The sequence below is a fragment of the Neopsephotus bourkii genome, unplaced genomic scaffold (assembly GCF_033783945.1).
Source record: "Neopsephotus bourkii isolate Nb327-2 ecotype Australia unplaced genomic scaffold, CSIRO-AGI_Nbou_v1 NB_768, whole genome shotgun sequence".
NCBI classification, from domain to species: domain Eukaryota; kingdom Metazoa; phylum Chordata; class Aves; order Psittaciformes; family Psittacidae; genus Neopsephotus; species Neopsephotus bourkii.
This window is the reverse complement of record NW_026901264.1, coordinates 1313175-1333482: the sequence shown is the minus strand read 5'-3', so window position 1 is coordinate 1333482 and position 20308 is coordinate 1313175. Positions and strand designations below refer to the sequence as shown.

The window sequence follows — 20308 nt, the reverse complement described above, 5'->3', positions numbered from 1 at the left end:
GCAGAATCATCCATTTCCAAGGAGGCTCAGTTAGGCATGGACAATATAGCTGCAGTGATTAGAGATGCTAAACATCACATATAGTACTAGCCACCTTAATGTGTAAAACCAGTAAGAATTAAACAGTAAAAGGATTAGAGTAAAAAGAGTAGTTCTCTGTACCCTAAAAGATGAACTAGTCGTATCTATCAGATCAGAGGGAAATTCTTGTTTTTAAAGTGAGTTTTAGAGGTTCCTACAAACAGTTTTTGGTTGTTGATTTTGGGGCTTTTTAAATAACTATTTTGGAAATTTACTTTTGGCAGCATGACCCTTTCTGACTAAATCCTCATCTCAGGAGCCATTACTTTTATGATTCACATTTAAGCAATGCAGCAACAGCTCTACAACTTGAATCTTTATTTCTGATCTATTCGACTGCAGTTTGGAATGCCCTCTAAGTGTAATCTGAGGGGCTGCATTGTTGTCCACCTACTCACAAGTGGACATCAGGGTAATGAAATGCCAGGCTTTTGTCAGAGGTTATTTTCAGCTTCGTGATAGCAATGGCATTGCTCAGATCCCTGAAACTCTCTCTCATTTCCCTCCCCTTCCAGCTTATAGGGCCGATAGCGGTGGCCATTGCATTTAAAGAGTGCCGGAAACCCTAGTGTTCAAACCCTTCAAGGCCTAAGAAAATAAGGAGGAACATCAGGCAACTCTGGTAAGTAGATATGTTGGGTTCTATCAAGAATAATATAAGGGCTTGCATATTCTTTGTTTTTTCCTAACAGGTGGTAGAAAAAACTCGTTGCTTGACAAAGATAAATGTGTAGGTATAGTACAGAAATATGACTGCTACAGAGCTGAGAGCAGTAGTTAAGGCTTGGAGTAGCCAACTGCTTCTCAGCCTGTTGGGTAGCCACTAGTGTTGCAAGACCAGGGCTGTGGGGATCCTCATTAGTGATCTCAATTATCATGGCACCGTTTCAGTCTGTAACAGTTTTGTTTGGCACTTAGAAGACTTAGTGCACAGATAAGGGTTTAGAGAAGGATCTTATGGAAGAAAAAGTAAAAGCTGACATCCCAGGATTAGGTCTATAAAAAAGAATGGGTCTTCTGTGCAGCAGGATTCAGCAGATCAACTGAACTCTGAGCAGGTTACATGCAAACGTGTGCGGGGTCCTTGTATTTTAAGTCAGAACCAAGTACCTTGTTCTAGTGCCAGGATGCATTTTTTGCAAGTGCTATCTCAAATTCTTGAAAAACTGGAGATCAAGGAGGTTTGACAAGAAATGTGGCATCGCCATGCAATAAATTAATACATCACCTGGAAGGGCAGAGGTGAAAGCAAAGGACTCAGACACAGGACTCTGGGTTTTCTATCAGCTTTACACAACTTGTGCTTCACATCAAGGCATCTAAAATCTTTGTTTCAAAAGGGCTCGTGTAACTTGGACTGACCAGTGTCAATGAAACTACTTCCTTCCTTGTGTCAGTGTGGAAATTCACATCTCTTATGTGTTGGTTTACTGCAGAAATAAAGGAACCATGCTAGTTATTAGGAGATGGTGGTAGAGGCTAAATGTACAACACTATTTAGTAATCTTAAAGTGTACCTGTATCCACAGGCCATTGAATGCACTGGAATAGAAGAGATGGGTGTTGGAACTAGATGATCTTAAGGTCCTTTCCAACTCAAACCAGTCTATGACTATATAATTCTATAATTATAAATACCTAATAATATTATGTCTTCATTAAACAAGCTCCATCTTCAAAGACAAATGTTCTCTCTGTTGGGAATCTATTCTGCTGAGAGAGTGCTTGCTGTGATGGATTAGATTTGGGCAAAACCATAGTCAGGTTTAATGACATGCAGTGTCAGGAATTGTGCTTTCTGCTGCAGAGACATACAGGTAAAAAAAGAGTGAGCAGTGGTTGCAGGGAAAAAACAATAGAAGCATTTATTACTGTTTTGAAAAAAGAAGATCTATATCCTTATCCCCACGCTGCTGGAGAGACCAGTAACACTAAGGGCAGTTGAAGAGTCACTGGTGGTCACAGGACAGGTCAGCAGCATTGCTATGATTAGATACCACAATGAAGTCCTGGCTGCACTGGCACTTCCCAAAGACTGGAGCTGGGAAAAGAATTTTCAGCGTGGCCTTGATACTTGCGTTTCAGTGTAGACAGTGATTTGATTTGATATTATTATTGGTTATTTATTAGGTAAAAAATTGGTATTCTTACACTTTTAACTAGGCTCATTCAGCCTGGGGAAGAGAAGGCTCCAGGAAGAATCTAGAGCAGCATCCAGTGCCTAAAGGGGCAACAAGAAACCTGGAGAGGGGCTTTGAGCAAGGGCTTGTAAGGACAGGATAAGGGTGAATGGCTTTAACCTGACAGAGGGGAGATTGAGATGAGCTCCTAGGCAGAAGTTCTTCCCTGTGAGCATGGTGAGGCACTGGCACAGGGTGCCCAGAGAAGCTGTGGCTGCCCCATCCCTGACAGTGTTCAAGGCCAGGTTGGACGGTGCTTGGAGCAACCTGGTCTGGTGGAAGGTGTCGCTGCTCATGGCAGGGGTTGGAACTGGATGAGTTTTAAGGTCCCTTCCAACCCAAACCAGACTGGGATTCTATGATTCTAACCGAGTCTACACCAAACAGCTAGCTGGGACTAAACCAGAGAGGGATGCCAGGCTATCGGTCCTGATCCAGCACTTTTACTACCATTTGTACCAGTGTTCAAGAATCAACATTTCTCATTCCATTTATCCTTCAAAGCCATTCTGTAGCACTTGTGGTCCCCTGAGCTAATCCTCCCACCCACACCATACAGGACTTCTATAGTCCATTCAGATACAACCTGAGCTCTAGACTATCACACATGTAGGCGTTTTGAAGGGAAAAACCTCATGCTTGGCAAGGAAATACCAGAATTGCTTTTAGCATCTTTTTCACCTGCACCACACTGCCTAGCACTGGCGCTGCCTTTTACTCCTCTACACAACTACATCAGGCATCCACTTCCCACTTAGATCAATGGATCTAAATATATCCTTACCAATAGCACCCTGATTAGAGACACTCTGACAGATCAGTGACATCCAGATCTGTATGCTACGACTCACAGCCCACTTTTCTTCGTGCCTGTGCAGGAGCACAGAAGCACTTCAAAGGCTCCCTTGTTCTGAGGCTGGCCTGTAGAGCAATGTCACAAGCCCTAAATAAGGAGGAGCACCTATCCTTGCCTGCACATCCACTGTGTGTAAATTCTGCTCCGGTAGCAGCTGCATTTTGAAGGGGAATGATACAAGCTGCTGCGTATTATTAGAGCAAGCCCAAAACACTCTTCCAGTTTAAGAGTACAGCAAGTGCCTGCAAATGTTGCCATACTGACACATGCAAGTTTCCCTGTCATGCACTTGATATATTTAGAATGGGTCCACTCTACTCCTCACTGTATACCCTGTGGTTAGCAATGACCGCAAGGTAACCAGATTAAGACAACAACGGTCAGGGAATTTCAAGGAGATTTACATAGTGACACCCTGTGAAATTAAATTAAATCAAGATTTTAGGTGTATTTTTTCTTATGACAAACGGGAGATGGAGTTCTATTTTCACTTTATCCACCATTATAATTTAGATGAGTAATCTCTTGAGTGCCACATCCCCTATGGAATTTACTTGCCTGTAGTAACGCTGCTTGCTGCACAGGCAGCATCCCCCAGGGATGGCCCCTGCAGTTCAGTGTTTGGATAGATGAGCACAGAAATGACATGAGGAGCAGGGACCTGCCCTGCTTCCTCACCTAGCAGTTAATCCAAGCACACGTTGCCCTTCTTACACTGGGATCCTCATGGGAATGTTGTCACTGTGACTTCTTTCTCCTACAGCTTCCCATCAGGTGATTCCAGAAAAACATGGAAAATGTGTATGCATGCCCAGTCATGTTGCCATAATTAGCCCCAGGAGCAATGGCTCTCTTCAGAGCTCTAACCCCAGCCTGTAACAGCACAAGGTTCACTATCGCGCACTATCAGCCTTTATTCAGAAGTTATTTTTTCCCTTCAGCTAATGATGTAATTAGAGCTGCTTTCCAACAAGTATCCCTTTGCCGCAGACTAAGATGCTTGGTGTGTGTTTGAAGGGAACTAAACCAGCAGAAGCAGTTTGACAGAGACTGGATGTAGAACGTGCTCTCCTCCCAGGCAGCTGTCGGTGCTGCTTCAGCAGGGCAGGGAGCTGACTGGAAATGTGGTTTGAAAGGGAACACTGTGAACACAAAACCCTCATCTGAATATTCAAGAAAGCACCACCAAACTGATTTATCTCTTTTAAATCTCCCTTCTCTTGGAACAGTCAATGCATTACTTGAATTACTTTAATCAAAAAAATAAAAAATGGCACATAACAAAAGTACTATAAAATAGGAGAAAAGCTAGAATGGTGGAATGAGACAATCAGATTTTATCTACATGAAAGGTTTCTCCCCATTCCTTCATCTCCCATTTAAACGATGGAAAAAAAGATTTTAACAGTGCTGTTGAGTAACGCCTTCTCTTAGTAAGAAGGGACAAAACTCAGTGTGTTCCCTGTGTGTGGTTATTTTTGCTCCTTACTTGTTGCATTACAAATAAACAGAGTTAGAGAAAAGCTGAGTTTTCTTCTCCTTTATGTATTACCATTTTCTGGCTGTCAGAGCAGTTGAGCTTGTGAACAGCCTCTCAAGAGAGCAGATAGGGCCTGAAGGAGAGGAAGAATGCTCTATGACAGCAGAGGACTTGTTGTATGAGCCAGGGAGGTTGTTCAGCTGAGCCTAAACTAGCCTTACAAAGAGGAGAACAGGTTGGATCTCACATGAGGACATCAGGTATGCTGCCTACCACAGGTAACAGCCCCAACAGTGAAATGGAATTATACAGGGTTAAGGATATACTAAAACCACAGTGAAGATGTTTGGATATGCTGGTATCCCCACTGTTCTCAAACACTGATTGTAAAACATGAGCATGTATCTATGTATGTCTTCAGCAGTACTGATTCACTGTGTGCACACACTCGTATGCTACCTTCCTTTTGCTGGAAGGCAGCAAATGTGCCTATAATATGTATAGACCACGGCACAATTTTTAATGTTAGATGCCAGAAAGTATCACCTTCAGGTCCAGCCTGCAGAGCCAGCATGTAGAATTTGTTCATTTCAGGCTGAAATTGACAAGATACGGTGCAGAAGTCTCCAAGAGGATGATAAACATGAGACATTAGAATCCAATGTACAGAAATCATCAAATGTTAGACTGAAATCCAAGCCACTGAAAAGAGTAGCTGTGTTAGAGCACTGCTGTGATAAATTCCCCTCTCTCAACCTCAGAAGAAAATTCTCTGTTACCAGGCCTGATTCACATTCAAAATCCTTCTCTTAGTAAAGACTGTCTTCTGGTGAATTTAATCAAACACAAACAGCAGAAGCAGGCTTCAAAAGAACTATAAAAAGAAGGTGACTGGTTTTCCAAGAAGGAGAAGGAAAGCTTGTGCCAGCAGCTTGGAACAACCCGATAATGCGACGTGCAGGTGACAAGATGACGTCCCAGTCTTTCCAGAAACGGTGACTCAAACAAGAAATCAGAAGAGCAAACCATAGGTTAGGGTTGTTTCAGGTGAGTGATAGCACAGTCATCAGGAAGGGCACTCACTTAGGTCAGGGGACTCGAGCTGGGCTGCTGGCTCCCACCGTGCCCTCCTGTGTGACCTTGGGCAAGTCACTCCAACAGTAACTGGAATGACAAGGACTGAACAGTAACCACTGCCCTGATAGTTAAAAACAATCGGCAAAGAAAAACCTTAAGCACCTCAGGAACCCAGCTATTATTTGTTTATAATGGCTATGCAGCACAGTGATCTTGAAGCTGTTGCATGCAAGAAAGCAAGAAAGAGCTTGTTTCTGTTAATATGTCCTCCGAAATAACATTGGACATCCGTGAAACTTCAAGGTGGAATTATCCAGGTTTGAATTGTGTAAAATGATATCATAACTGACACCAAAGTTTACCTCTATACCTGTCACCAAGGGAGCTCATGTGGCACTGGATGCACTAGCACTTGCTTTGGGAGGAACAAATAGTTCTACCTGCTGTCTCTTAGCAGAGACTCTCAGTAGAATGCTCTTCTGTAGAAAACAGTGCCAAATACTGCCCACATGTTTGCTTAAACTCCTGTAATGCTTCAAAATGACTGCTCACCTCCACTAAAAATTTCCTCGCCAAACCAGATCAACACACATAGAGCAAAAAACAGAGGGGAAAAGGCTACCCTGGGGTACACGGGAGGGCAGAATCGAAAGAAAATGATAATTTGTTGGAAAATAAATGCTAGATCCACCTCTCCAGAGGAGGTTTGAGTGATCTTGGCACCTTTTCACAGACACACCTTTCACGTATTTGCCATCATGATATACGGAGCTAAGGAATACCCTTATTTACAGAAAAGGACCCCCCAGGACAGTTGTTTTTTAAATAATTCACTTCTGGTGATGTATTTAATGATATAATTTGATTTTCTAGGCTACTCTTCAGATATAAAGATGCCGAACTGGGGAGGTGGAGCCAAATGCGGTGCCTGTGAAAAGACTGTGTACCATGCTGAGGAAATCCAGTGCAATGGAAGGAGTTTCCACAAGACATGCTTCCTGTGCAGTAAGCTGGGCTACGCCCTTCTAACTCCACCGTATTCACATAGCTCTGCAAAAAGTTCCCATTAAAGACAGTGAATTTGCTTTTGTACTACTCTGCATGCAATAAAGAAGTTTCATAGTTCCCCAATTTAATGCGTTTGCTCATGGGATGCCTACAGCAGTTTAAACACCCTGAGCAACATACAGGATGGTGGAAGCAACCAGCATCACACTGGATTTCACACAGAGAAAGTTCTGTGAAGCTTTGCATCTTACTTCTGGGGAAGTTCAAAGTAGAGGGCAGTCACATGTTAGTCATCCTACCCGAAGTACAGCACAGTCAGATGGATTCTGGTCTGGCACTCTCTAGAAACCTAAAGGTAAAAGCCCTTTCCCATCTTTTTAGTCATGGAAGGATGGAAAACTACCATATCTCTTTTTAAACGCAGCAGCCAGTTTTCTGAAATGCCATCATGCCACCCAAAGCAGCTCTCAGTAATCAAGCCCCATTTTCTAGCCCTTTGCAGCAAACAATCCCAGACTGGTTTGGGTTGGAAGGGACCTTAAAGTCCACCCAGTTCCAACCCCCTGCCACAGGCAGGGACACCTTCCACTAGACCAGGTTGCTCCAAGCCCCATCCAACCTGGCCTTGAACACTGCCAGGGATGGGGCAGCCACAGCTTCTCCAGGCATCCTGTACCATCACCTCACCAGCCTCACAAGGAAGAACTTCTGCCTAATGCCTAATCTAAATCTCCCCTCTGTCAGCTTAAAGCCATTATCTAGATAAGAACTAAAGATAGCTAAATAGTTTACTTTGCAGGCAATGCTTGAGATGTAGTACTTGAGATTTAGCAGTATGAATTCCAGCATGACAGTTTGGAAGCCACTGAATCCAGTTTTTCACCCTCCTTTCTCATTTTGGAGGCATGAGACTGACCCAACATGACCAGACAGCATGGTATAGTGCTATGCAGAATTCAGTCTGAAGGACACCCTAAAGCTGTCTTTGCCTTTCTGTAAGTACCCTGCAAGGGATGCCTAAAACACTAAGAAAGAATTTCCTCAAGAAGTTTTCAGTTAATTGACAACGTTCAGCTTGGTGCTTACAGAATGGTTAAAAAGGCTCGGTTTTATTGAACCGAGAGACTTCTTATTGCTTCCATGTGCTGACTATAGCAATTAATACTGGGTATCAGAGAAACTACAGGGAAAGGGACACGACTGCAGCATTTATGAAAAGAGCTTTAAATGATGCTCGTGCTTTACTAAACACTAGAAAATGATACATCAGGAAAAAAATGAGTAGACTCTCTAGTGTCTAATATAAACAGTTGTCCTAATAGGGCATAGTTAATAACATTTCTCTCCCTCCTAATACTGGAACAAGTTTAAGCTTCATTCTTAGCATAACTGTTTTTTTCCTAGTGATTCATGATCAGCAACATACATACCAGCTGTTTGTTTGGTTTGTTGTGGGTTTTCTTTTGTTGGTTGGTTTTGGTTGGTTGGGGGTTTTGGGGAGTTTGTTTGGTTGGCCCCTGGTAGTCGTAAGTGTGAATTAAATAGGTTAGATACTAAAAAAAGGATTCCCAGCAGAAGTATGTTTAAGGTCAGAAGCTAAAGATGTATCTAAGCCCAGATGGCGTATGAGAGGTATGTTAATTGGATTTATTTGCCCCATGATTCACACACTAATCAGCAGCTCTGGATAACTCAGTATCATATCATGTTCATAGGCTTTTCAATTAGCCAGTTCTAGGATTTCAAAAAGAATCCTCCCCAGCCTAATCTCAGGTACACAAACACTTAACCTATCCAGACTTTTCTAGATTTTTATCTCAAATATATTTCAAAGATATTTGATATTTTACATTTTATTAGAGCAGACACACAAACCACACCACGTGGTTTTCAACAAGAACAAACAAGAAGTTCGATTTGGACAAAATTATGAATGAGTCCAACCAACCTGTGAACACAGTAAGAACCAGAGAAACTAAACTATAAATCACACTCTCTTCACTCCACAGTTTTTCCCCCCAAACATGAGATTGCTGTTTGCCTACCTTGTTTCCCTGACACCTTTTTACTCAGTCTGCAGGTGTGATGGACATTTGGCAGGATCCATATCATTAACCTGAAACTTCTTGGTGCCAGCTCACCAACAGTATCTATTGGCAGATGACAGGTCTCAAAGTTATTTCAACAGTAGCACTTCCAAGGGCTTTTGCTCCATCTGTTGTGGCGAATTGATACTGTATCCCTAAAGTGTCAGAAATAGAAACGCTTTATCTACTCCTAGAGTTTCCATCATTCCTTAACTCCCTTAGCAAACACAATTACCATCTCAAAGCAGACGAGACTGTAGCATGACGAGATCAGGTTCACACATTTACAGAAGCCCTTAGTTTTATTTCTATTAACTGTAAAGGTCCTTGCAAATTATCTCCCCCAAACACACACACACACACAGAGTAATAGAATTAAAACTGCAAAGGCTCCAGTATCAGCTCAAATTCCCTGCTGAGGGTGACTTTAGACTCACAGCAGGACAGTGAAAATAAGCATGGGGGGAAAGGGACTAATCAGACACCTAACTCTGCAAGAGCTTGAACTTTCGACCACTGCCAATACTTCTGTATTTCACTGGTTTCTGTGGCTTATGTGAGATAAGCAGCTTCACTTACCAGCTCTCAAGAGCCTGTGCATGACTGGAATGCGCTCTGCGGGGCACATACTGGTTAAAAGGGAGGTGGAGAGAGAGTTTTTGCTTATTCTGCTCTCTCCCATATCAAACACCATTGACACAGTGAACGATTTCGGAGTGTTGAGATTTCAATTTCTAAGCATACTACGAACCCTGACTTCCCTAGAAGCCCTCTGAACCAAAAGCTTCTCCTTCTCGCAGTGGGGTGGGAACTACCTCATGCTGAGTACCCAGGACACTGCAGCACACAGTGCACACCAGGCAGATGAGGAGTGAAACTACCATTTTTTTTGCCGTTCGTTTCTGTCCACTTTGTATCCATCAGCAGCAAGGAGATCCCCCTGGAGTGCTAACAGATCCAGCCTCTAAATGCTGACCATGTTTCAGAGTAGAATAACCATGTGCAAGACCCACCTCAGCAATGCTGCTTAGCTCTGGGTGCAGCTTGTGTTTCCCAGAACATGGATACTTTCTTGTTGAGCTCCCCAAATAAGCAGCTGTTAGCACTCATTTAACTTTCAGTCTCTCCAAGCTGCGGCTTGGCTTCAAGCAGTGTTGTAGAAGATGTAACTTGTATTTCATTACAAATGCTGGGCATTCCTATGGCACCTCCTGTTTAAAAGTCTCCTGGGCTGCTCCTAGTGAGCTAAGCCAAGAAGTATCTCTGTATAAGAACATGACTAGGAAGAGGTCTCTGGTTTTGAAACAGCTGTAATTGTACTCTTGCCCTCCTGGAGGAAGACTACCAGAGCAGAGCCCACCAGTTACTTGGGATCATTGCTTTGCCTTACACAACTCATCAAATAAATAAAAACACATGTCCTGCTTGACCCTGGACCTTATATCCTCTTTTAGAAACATGCCACATAAGCCAGCATGGGCTGGGATGAGAAAGGTGCCACAGACTCAAAGTGACTAGTTCAAAAGATGCAGATGCACTGCAGAATCAACACCCCTGCAACCTCCTTTTTGCCTTTTTTTTTTAAGGTTGGGAGTTTAGGATGATGCTCTCAAATCCATCTTCACCTTCACAAGATCCAAATTGTCTTGGTGAGCCCATGATTTTCCTAGGGTTAAAGTAGAACTTCAAAGTGGTAAAAGAACACACTGAGCGCATGCACAACTACTTCAGCAGCAGCTCAATGAAGTTCTAGACTGACTACAGGATATCTTATTTTCCTGTATTTATAAAGATAAGCAAAACTAAACACTAATTGTCATTACTCTGAACCCTATGAATTCCAATTTGAAAATGCTGATGTATAAAAATGCCTCTTTTTTTCTCTTGCTCTCAGTGGCTTGCAGGAAAGCTCTGGACAGTACCACAGTGGCAGCGCATGAATCTGAAATCTACTGCAAAACTTGTTACGGGAGAAAATATGGTCCCAAAGGAATTGGCTTTGGACAAGGGGCAGGATGTCTCAGCACTGATACTGGTGACCATCTGGGCTTGAATCTGCAACAGTGAGTTACATCCCACCGATGGCACCTTTTGCTGGTGCTTTTCCTGGCCCTTATATATCACCATAGGCATAAATATTAACTGCAATTGCAATCTACCATTAGTAGCACAGTTGTTGTAATGTCACGTTCATCACAGAACATAAGAATTATTTTTTTTCCTCCTGTCAGAAGCTAAAAGTCAGTGAAGTTTTACTGCTACAGAAATAATCACACTACTACATACTGTTAGCTCTCCTCTCAGTGAAGGAAATAACACTTCAAAATCCCCTGTGGCTTAAGAGCCAAAACACACAAACTTACAAACACACTGAGATGTTTGAACAAAGGAATTCTAATGGGATACTGTCTTCCAAAAGCACATAGTCCTCTCCGACAGAGCATTTTTGTAGTATTTTTCTATGATTCTGTTGTGGTTTAAGCTGAGCAGGTAAGTCAGAAACATGCAATCGCTCGCTCACTCCCCCCACTTTTTCCCCCAAGCTCCCAGAGGGATGCAGAGGAGAAATGAAGGAATATAACTCCCACAGGTTGAGATAAGAACAGTTTAGTAACTAAGGTATAACACAAATCACTACTGCTACCACCAATAATAGTAATGAGAAGGGAAATAACAAGAGGAGAGAATATGAAACTAAAAGAGGAAAGGAAAAAAACAACCCAATAAACAAGTGAAACACAATACAACTGTTCACCACCCGCTGACCGATACCCAGCCAGACCTGAGCAGCGATCCTGCCCTTCCAGGTAACTGCCCCCAGTTTATATACTGGGCATGACGTGCTGTGGTATGGAATACCTCTTTGGCCAGTTTGGGTCAGGTGTCCTCTCTCTGCTTCCTCCCAGCTTCCCCTCCTCCCTGGCAGAGCATGAGGCTCACAAAGTCCTTGGTCAGACTATACATTACTGAGCAACAACTAAAATATTGGTGTGTTATCAGCACTGTTCTCAGGTGTCCTGGGTTCAGCAGTAACAGTCATTTTTTCTCCCTCTTAGTAGCTGGTGCAGCGCTGTGTTTTTGACTGTTGGCCTGGGAACAGAGCTGATAACACCAATGTTTTAGTTACTGCTCAAATGTTTACTCTAGCCAAAGAGGTTAAACTAGCCAAAGAGGTATTCCATACCACAGCACGCCATGCCCAGGATGTAAACAGAGTTAGCTGGAAGGGCTGGTTCATTGCTGGGTCATGCTAGGTATCGTTCGGTGGGTGGTATTGTATTCTCTTCCCTTGTTATTTCCTTTATCATTACTATTATTGGTGGTAGCAGTAGTGATTTGTGTTATACCTTAGTTACTAAACTGTTCTTATCTCAGCCCGTGGGAGTTACGTTCTTTCGATTCTCCTCCCCATCTCTCCAAGAGCAAGCGGGAGGAAGAGGGGGAATAGTGAGTGGCTACATGGTTCTGGGTTACTGACTGGGTTTAAACTACAACAGTCCTTTGTGGTGCCCAATGTGGGGCATGAAGGGTTGAGATAATGACAGATCTGACCGGATTAATAGTCACTCGTCACAATGCTGATTTATTGGCTCTCAAAGTTGTTGCTCTTTATCTCACAGTTTCAGCATGTTGTACCTTACTTACAGCTGGTATTTGCTGTGTCGGTGTTTATCAGATAAGGTGCTTGGGCTAAAGTTCTTGTTTCACTGTAGTTTATGGTAATGACTTGTAATATGGGCGGGCTCCAGCAGCAGGGCAGGATGAACCTGGCCGTCCCACTGCTCTTCACTGTCCTGGCCCTCATCCTCACTTCCAGCTTCGTGAGGCTGCAGGGAGCCGAAAGGAAGCGGCCCCAGGAGCCGGCGGTGGCCAAAGCAGCCTGGGAGAGCGGCCCCGGGGACAAGCAGTGGCGGGAGTGGGGCCAGAGGCCAGGAAGGAGGCAGCTGCTGATGAAGGAGACCAGGGTGGTCAAGGAGGGCAAGGAGGCAGCTGGTGAGCAGCAGGAGGAGGTGGCAGAGGAGCCCCATGGCTGAGCCCAGCCCCATAGCGGCTGAGAGCATCCCCTGGCAGCTGCTTGCCAAGCCCCAGCCCCAGGAGGATGCAGAGTGCAAGTACCACCTTTGGATGCCTCAGCTGGGTCCAGTCTCAGGCACCCAGAACAAGTGGAGGATGCAGGAGACCCCGCAGCATTTCCCAGCAAGGCAGAGGAGGAAGATCTGGACTCAGGAAAAGAGAAGCTGGTGGTGGGAGAGCCGGCAAGCACAGCAGCTACACCAGCCCCAGTGACAAGTACAGCAGCATCGTTTGAGAGTTCTGAAGGTTTCGAATGGCCTTTGGGTATCCTTGGGACCTGCCTGCTGATTGTGATGGGGATCAGCATGTTGGCACACACACAGAGTGTGTTTTACCCACCACCATTTTGTCTGATCTCAAAAGTTAAGCAGAGCTTAACTTGAGTTTTGTCTAGGGTTAGACTACAGTATAGGAGGACCAAGAGGTTTTACCCAAGGCTGGACAGTCATGAGTGGAATGGGTGTGTGGGACAATATGGGTGAGTATCTAGTCCACTGGGACCCTCCAGTACTCTGGAAGCATCAGAGATGGAAGGCAGCTGTATGGAGTCTCCAGCAATAAGCTGCAGAAACTGATGAAGGGAAGGGTGGATTATTTTGGGCCTGGTAGGCCCAAGACACTTCAAGCAATCGGGGCAGAGATGCAACACAGAGATGGACTCATGATCGAGGGGTGGACTTAGCAATGGACACTGTTGCCCAGGTTATTGACAAGTGTGAACACTGCACATAGCCTCTCCTGCTCTGAAAGAGCCTGACATCATGGACCGGATGTACTCAGAAGCTTTATAGGGGTTGGTCCATGCATTAAGGAATCAGAATCATAGAATAGTTAGGGTTGGAAAGGACCTTAAGATCAGCAAGTTCCAACACCCCTGCCATGGGCAGGGACACCTCGCTCTGAACCATATCACCCAAGGCCTCGTCCAACCTGGCCTTGAACACCGCCAGGGATGGAGCATTCACAACCTCCTTGGGCAACACATTCCAGTGCCTCACCACCCTAACAGGAAAGAATTTCCTCCTTACATCCAATCTAAACTTCCCTTAAGTTTAAGTTTTAACCCATAACCCCTTGTCCTATCACTACAGTCCCTAATGAAGAGTCCATCCCCAGCATCCCTATAGGCCCCCTTCAGATACTGGAAGGCTGCTATGAGGTCTCCAAGCAGCCTTCTCTTCTCCAGGCTGAACAGCCCCAACTTTCTCAGCCTATCTTCATACAGGAGGTGCTCCAGTCCCCTGATCATTCTCGTGGCCCTCCTCTGGACTTGTTCCAACAGATCCATGTCCTTTTTATGTTGAGGACACCAGAACTGCACACAATACTCCAGGTGAGGTCTCACGAGAGCAGAATAAATGGGCAGGATCACCTCCTTCAACCTGCTGGTCATGCTGCTTTTGATGCAGCCCAGGATAGGGTTGGCTTTCTGGGCTGCAAGTACACACTGAAGCCAGCTGATGTTCATTTGCTCATTGATCAACACCCCCAAGCCCTTCTCTGCAGGGCTGCTCTGAATCTCTTCTCTGCCCAGGCTGTAGCTGTGCCTGGGATTGCTCCGACCCAGGTGTAGGACCTTGCACTTGGCATGGTTAAAGTTGCTGAGGTTGGCATCAGCCCACCTCACAAGTGTGTCAAGGTCCCTCTGGATGGCATTCCTTCCCTCCAGCGTATCAACCGAACCACACAGCTTGGTGTCATCGGCAAACTTGCTGAGGGCGCACTCAATCCCACTGTCCATGTCAGCAACGAAGATGTTGAACAAGACCGGTCCCAACATTGATCCCTGAGGGACACCAATTGTTACTGGTCTCCAGGTGGACATTGAGCCAATGACCACAACTTTTTGTGTGCGGTCATCCAGCCAGTTCTTTATCCACCCAGTGGTCCATCCATCAAACTGATGTCTCTCCAATTCAGAGACAAGGATGTCGTGTGGGACAGTGTTGAACGCTTTACACAAATCCAGGTAGATGGCATCAACTGCTCTACCCGTGCCCATCAGTTCTGTAGTCCCATCATAGAAGGCCACCAAATTAGTCAGGCAGGATTTCCCCTTAGTGAAGCCATGCTGGCTGTCACCAAGCACCCTGTTGATTTTCATGTGCCTTAGCATGCCTTCCAGGAGAATCTGCTCCAAGATTTTGCCAGGCACAGAGGTGAGACTGACTGCTCTGTAATTGCCTGGGTCATCCATTTTCCCCTTCTTGAAAATGGGGGTTATATTTCCCTTTTTCCAGTCATCGGGAACTTCACCTGACTGCCATGATTTTTCAAATATGATGGACAGTGGCTTAGCAACTTCATTCGCCAGCTCCTTCAGGACCTGCGGATGGATTTCATCAGGACCCATGGGCTTGTGCACATTCAGATTTTTAAGATGGTCTCGAACGAGTTCCTCTCCTACAGTGGGCCCAAGGTCTTCATTCTCACAGTCCCTGCATCTGCCTTCCAAGACTTGGGTGGTGTGAGAAGACCGAGGCAAAGAAGTCATTCAGAACCTCAGCCTTCTCCAAATCCTGTGTAGCTAGTTCACCCGAGAGCTTCCTGAGGGGGCCTACATTCTCCCTAGTCTGTTTTTTATTCGCTACGTACCTGCAGCATGCCTTCCTGTTATCCTTAACATCCCTAGCCAAGTTTAATTCTAACTGGGTCTTAGCTTTCCTAACCTGGTCCCTAGCTTCCCAGACAACATCCCTGTGCTCTTCCCAGGCCGCCTGTCCTTGTTTCTACTTTCTATAAGCCTCTTTTTTTCATTTGAATTTTCCTCAGGAGCTCCTTATCCATCCATGGGGTCAGCAGTAGCAGTTGTTTTTCTCCTTCTTAGCAGCTGGTGCAGCACTGTGGTTTTGACTTTCAGCCTGGGAACAGCATTGATAACACCGATGTTTTTAGTTGTTGCTCAGTAATGTTTACTCTGACCAAGCACTTTGTGAGTCTCATGCTCTGCCAGGGAGGAGGGGAAGCCAGGAGGAAGCAGAAACAGGACACCTGACCCAAACTGACCAAAGAGGTATTCCATACCACAGTACGTCATGCCCAGGATGTAAACTGAGAGTTACCTGTAAGGGCTGGTTCACTGCTGGATCAGGCTAGGTATCAGTTGGCAGGTGGTGAGCGGCTGTATTCTCTTCCCTTGTTATTTCCCTTATCATTATTATTATTGGTGGTAGCAGCAGTGATTTGTGTTATACCTTAGTTACTAAACTGTTCTTATCTCAACCCGTGGGAGTTACCTCCCCATCCCTCCAGGAGTGGGGGGAGGGAAGAATAGGCAGGGGGGAGTGAGAGAGAGACTGCGTGGCTGATTTACAGCTGAGCTTAAGCCACGACATGAGGCTAAAGCTGAAACACAGCACTGCACCAGCTACTAGGAAGGAGAAAAATAACTGCTACAGCTGAACCAAAAGCTGCACATTCCCAAATCAGTCATGCTTTCTTCTTGTATAAGGGAAGCCAATTAACCAATATTCTGTGCAGGAAATAAAAGCTTAAATAATGCATTTAACTGTAGCTCCTTGTAAGATTTTAATCCATTATGGGCACAGTTCTGCACACAAAACTGTCAGATCCTGTAGATTCAGTGACCTGTTGCAGCCAAACAAGCCAATAATTTAAAAGCCAGTCTGTGAAAGGCTTCAGCGTGCACCAAGACGTAAAGCACAAAGCATAGAAATACAAAGCAAAGCTGCTCTCCTGATGTGCTTTTGACGCTAGGCAAGTCAATAACCCCTTTTCTAAGTTCCCTGTCCAAATCTCAAACAGACTAATGAAACAGCAGCATCTTATTTCTGTTTTCCACTATCTGAGTGCCAGGAGACAGCCAGTTAGAAGGAACAGAGAAGTCTTTTGCTTTTATTTTCCCTCTTGCCTCCCAGTAACACAACATTCTTCTACTTTTACTTTTCATTAAGTGTAACCTTTTTTGCATGTGGCTGCTATCAGCTCTGTGTACTTAGTCCCAAACAGGTTACAACATCAGCTTTTCAATCACACAATAGAGAATTCAATAGAAATTTTCAATTTTTTTCCCTTTCACATGTCTAAAACCAGTCATTTAATATTTACCTCCTAAAAAAAATAAAATCATTAAATTACATTTCTAGAATGACAACCACATTTTAAGCAGTATTTTAAACCACTGGAAACTTCTCTTTTAGGGGCTCACCGAAGCCTGCTTGCCCTTCTACACCAACTAATCCATCAAAATTTGCCAAAATGATGGTAGATGTGGATAAATGTCCCCGTTGTGGCAAATCTGTGTATGCTGCAGAGAAGATTATGGGAGGAGGAAAAGTAAGTAGTTACTACAGGACCAGAAACAAAACACACTTCTATAATGGTGAGAAACCACAGCAAATGGGTCCTTGACATTTGAAGTTTTTGCTCAGTATCAACTGAAAAAAAACATGAGGATGAATCAGCAAATTGTTGGAGTCTGATGTACATTCAAGGTTTAAAACCATGTGCTTTTTGTAAGTTGCCTTCAAGTTTATACATCTTGTTTATGTCTGAAGAACAACTCCTGGTCTCTATTCAGGCTAACTCTACTAGCACTGTTATTCTACTACCATCTTTGGGGATATTTACTGTTTAAACAATTATTAGTAGTGACAATTGCAGATATATCAAAGAGATCCTGCAAATAGAAAAACTAAAGGCCTGTCTCACAGACATGCTAGCTCTCTGCTCTAGGAACTCTCACTAGAATATTATCTCTGCATATCAAACAAAGTGGCCAAACCAAGAGTAAGAATATATCTCCCTGCTTTTCACCTGACCTCCATTAATAACAAAGTGACTGGATAAGACCTTGACATGGGATAATGAAGTAATTGAAGAAAGACTAACCCATAATGCCTAAAAATGGAAGCCGTAAGACCACCAAAATGATGCTAACCTTTTCACACCTTAAAAATAGTTTGCTCCTTGTATCTGCCAGCTGTGTGCTTTTGGTAATATACAGTGAATTGCCTTCATTTCCTCAGCCTTGGCATAAGACATGCTTCCGTTGTGCTATTTGTGGGAAGAGCTTAGAATCCACAAACGTTACAGACAAAGACGGAGAGCTCTACTGTAAGGGTAAGAACTGCAATGAGCTGAACTGGGTTACTGAGACAATCAAAAATGAGTCTCTTCAGACGTAGCACTGCCATCATGATTTACCTTGGTGCAGGCTTCACAACTCCACAGAACTGCATTTTATCTTTTTTTAACAACTTTTGGAAAGCAGAGGTAACATTGCAGTTTCGTCTTCTATTGTAAACATGTAATTTTTCAAGTTGTAATTTTTCTACAAATATAACACCCTCTCACCTCTGTTCTCAGACAGGAACAGTGGCCAGATCTGTTGGGCAGTCTCTTGTACCTGCAAAATCTCACTCACTAAAAGGAAAGTAAAAAATACACAAAGATACAGAGCTCTAAAGGTTGTCATCCATGTCAGGTCACGGTCCTAATTTGAATTCTTGACCGTAAAAGTTCAGATTCTTCTACATTAATGCTACATTATACATCCAAATGTTTTTCTAGGATCAAGAAAGTTCACAGATTTCACCTGACTCTTAGAAGCAGCTTAAGAGGAAATATATGCGAAGTTTTTATATCCTAGGCTAGAATAGATAGGGAAACCTGGAGAAGAATACTTAAATTCTGTGGCTTTAGGTACAGTCTGACAACTGCATGTCATCAAATTATCATATCTGCAGAAATCTGCTGATCTGTATTACTTCCTTAGCAGAGTTCTGACCAACAGTTACGCATACACTTAGCAATACAAAGCTGAAATGGAATGGTTTAAAATACCATCAATAGTTTCTGAACTATCCTCTTTTAACCTCCTTGTAAAATTTCTGACTTCTTACTCTACCTGTATTACTTGTGCAGAGCAAGTTTTACTGGGTGTTTTCAGGTAGCAAAGTAGCTTTAATGAAAATGTTACATCTTAAATACAGAGTCCATTAACTGTTTTTAAGGGGTTTTTTTTAGAAGACCAGATGTGACTTTTGTTTAATTCAAACATGTGACTCCAGTTGCACACTGTCGACACTTTGGGAAAGAAAGCATTCAGATTTCCTTCCTTTTAGTAATTTTAATTTTGCAGTAGTACTAAAGCCAGAAGTCATTTACCTCTATGTGAAAACATTCAGAATGCCATTTACCACTCTTCTCCTTTTGCAGTTTGCTACGCAAAAAATTTTGGTCCCAAAGGAATCGGCTTTGGTGGGCTCACTCAAGTGGAAAAGAAGGAGTGTGAATGAGAAGCAAAGGATGCAACAGACTCAAGCTGCTGTTGATGCCACCACCTGACAGCTGTCAAGTACAACATTAAAGATCACATATTGCTAAGAACCTAGGGCATTTGTTTAATCTTTTTCACTTTGCAGGAAAAAACTTGTGAGCTTATATCTTAAGAAATTCTTAGATTAGTTTAGGAAAGGCAAAGTAGATGTGATTCACTTTGAATTTCAAATCTCTTTTGAGTGTCTGTTTCTCTCAAAGGGAGGTATTTCTGAAGAAAATCAACATTTTCTTAGAATACAGTGTTGTAAGTTTTGTTATTGTACGTTTACAAGCTACAATAAAGTTCTGCTACTGCTTCACATTGTTTTTACTTGAATTTGCTTGTGCATTCCTCTACAATGTCACAGATAAATGCATTTCACTGAGATGAATTAAATACCCCACGTCTTAACCACAGGAACTGCATTTCATTGCAGTACTTTACTTTCATGTTACCAATTCCAGATGGTATTTATTTTTCTGATCTTGATCTGTTTCCCTTCTGGTTTTCATTATTAGCTACTTTCACTTATAGTCAAACCCACACTGCTCTTCTTGGGAACATGGCTGACACCTGGTTATTAAAGATCTATGCAAAATCCCTCATTTTGTATGCATTTGTCATGGTTTAAGCCCAGCCTGTAACTCAGAACCACAAAGCTGCTCGCTCACTCTCCCTCTTTCTTCCCCCCTCACACCCAGAAGGATGGGGAAGGGAATCGAAAGAATGTAACTCCCACAGGTTGAGATAAGAACAGTCCAGTAACTAAGGTATAACACAAATCACTACTGCTACCACCAATAATAATAATGGAAAAAACAAGAGGTGAGAATATGAAACTGACAGGGGAGAAGGAAACCAAAGAACACAAGTGATGCACAATACAATTGCCCACCACCTGCTCACCAATACCTAGCCTGACCCAAAGAAGCCATCTGGGCTTGCCAGATATCTCCCCCCATTTATATACTGGGCATGACGTGCTGTGGTATGGAATACCCCTTTGGTTAGTTTGAGTCAGGTGTCCTGTCCCTGCTTCCTCCCAGCTTCTTGTGCCCCTCTCACTGGCAGAGAATGAGAGACTGACAAGCCCGTGATCAGGATAAGCATACTTGGCAACAACTAAAAACAATGGTGTGTTATCAGCACTGTTCTCAGGCTAAAGTAAAAAACACAGCACTG

At 43.6% G+C, this 20308-nt stretch overlaps 1 protein-coding gene across 1 annotated transcript; it reads left to right on the top strand.

The window, feature by feature from the left end:
* Positions 1-582: 582 nt before the first annotated feature.
* On the top strand, positions 583-19445 carry CSRP3 (cysteine and glycine rich protein 3). Its single transcript, XM_061355023.1, has 6 exons — positions 583-703; positions 6548-6679; positions 10664-10832; positions 17004-17139; positions 17832-17925; positions 19024-19445. The coding sequence occupies exons 2-6, from the start codon at positions 6568-6570 to the stop codon at positions 19101-19103; spliced, it is 591 nt and encodes a 196-aa protein (XP_061211007.1). The 5' UTR covers positions 583-703; positions 6548-6567; the 3' UTR covers positions 19104-19445.
* The last annotated feature ends 863 nt before the right edge of the window (positions 19446-20308 follow it).